The sequence below is a fragment of the Frankliniella occidentalis genome, unplaced genomic scaffold, assembly GCF_000697945.3.
Source record: "Frankliniella occidentalis isolate FOCC.00 unplaced genomic scaffold, Focc_3.1 Scaffold360, whole genome shotgun sequence".
Lineage (NCBI taxonomy): Eukaryota > Metazoa > Arthropoda > Insecta > Thysanoptera > Thripidae > Frankliniella > Frankliniella occidentalis.
In genome coordinates this window covers 87,859-89,324 of record NW_026267483.1, presented here as the reverse complement: position 1 = coordinate 89,324, position 1,466 = coordinate 87,859, and the positions used below count along the sequence as shown (strand labels likewise).

At 46.8% G+C, this 1,466-nt stretch overlaps 1 protein-coding gene across 1 annotated transcript in view; it reads left to right on the top strand.

The window, feature by feature from the left end:
• Positions 1-1,466, top strand: part of LOC113216566 (uncharacterized) — a 31,660-nt gene that overhangs the window by 15,058 nt on the left and 15,136 nt on the right. Inside the window, exons 3-5 of the mRNA XM_052274244.1 lie at positions 65-343; positions 663-734; positions 803-892. Coding sequence (XP_052130204.1) covers positions 83-343; positions 663-734; positions 803-892 — 423 coding nt within the window. The 5' untranslated portion in view covers positions 65-82. The remainder of the gene's footprint in view (positions 1-64; positions 344-662; positions 735-802; positions 893-1,466) is intronic.

Sequence of the window (1,466 nt, the reverse complement as noted above, 5' to 3'; positions counted from 1 at the left end):
GGGGGGGTTCTTCTTAGACCCGGAACTTGTCTTTAGCTTTGGTGGGCTTGCTCTTGACCTCCAGGAATTGGACTCCGACCGAATGACGGCTTCCCGCCTCGAGGAGTTTCGCCTCGCGTGGCTCAACCTGCGCCAGCTGACGCTTGACCTAGGCAGCATGCCTCTCACGGGCTTGTCGATAGTCTTCTACCTCCTCGTCATGGTGACGCTGACCAGCTACCAGTCTGCCGTGTCCTACTACAACAACTACACCCTCCTGTGCTTCGGCAGCACCGGCTGCCTCCTCCTGTCCCAGTTGGCGCTCATCCACATCTTCGACACGGCGCACCGGCTGAAAGACGTGGTGAGTACCACCTGAAGCCCATCGATAGCCCCGGTGCGACACTCTGCAAATCTAACTGTATGACAACTTGACAGTTTAAACTGCAAAACTAGTTAAAACTGCAAGACTCTGTAGTTCAACAGTTTAAACTGCACAACTGCATAGGGCTAGTTTGACAGTTCAAACTGTCGAACTACATAGTCTTGCAGTTTAAAACGTAGAACTTTCCAGTTTTGCAGTTTAAACTGTAAGACTTTTAGTTTTGCAGTTTAAACTGTCAAGTTGTTATACAGTTAGATTTGCAGAGCAGCCACGTAAAGTTACCCTGTTTTATTTCCAGCTGTCGACTAGTTTCTACGAACCTCTGGCATCGAAAAGCTGGAGAGGACTGCCGGCTGACCTGCTCACCGAGGTAAGCGGAAGTTAGTCAGACATGGATAAGGCTGGATTTTTAACTGTTTCATTTCCCAAATTTTTTAGCACCAGCAGTTTTTACACACGATATCGACTAACCCGGCCGCGGTGACTTTTATGGGCATGATCAGCATCAAACGTCCAACGTATCTAAGCGTATGTACTGGCCTGGGGAATGTCCGTCATACATGCGATTTTTACTCGTTCTTTACCTCCCGACACTTCTTCACGGAGGTGAAGAACGAGTGCTCGGGTCTGGTGTAATTTGGACCCCACTTTCAGCGAAGAAATGGTAAGATAGACAGCTATTTAGGTATAACCAAAATTTTGCATTTTGCGTCTTAATGAACCCATAACAGTTTTTTTTTTTTAGTTTCTAAACAAAATTTTGAGAAATGACGAATCTAAAATGCGAGGAGAGACGTTCGACCGTTCGCCGCGGAGGCACTTTTCAGCCGCTTTCGCCCGGACGAGATTCTTCATCATGCCCATAATATACCACCAGATCAACTAATACGTTACAGGTGGCCATTTCGACATGTGATAAATAGTAACTGAGTATTTTCTATGAATAAAGGTGGGTACAGAGTTCACAAGATGCGAGCGTGATTTTTAGGTCGCTAGCGTGAAAAGAGTTGTTTTGGTTAGCAGTTGACTTCATGCAACAGCCAATAACAGGCCGACGTGGGGCTATGCCATTCTTTTCAGCTCAATCAGCTTTGGAGCTAGC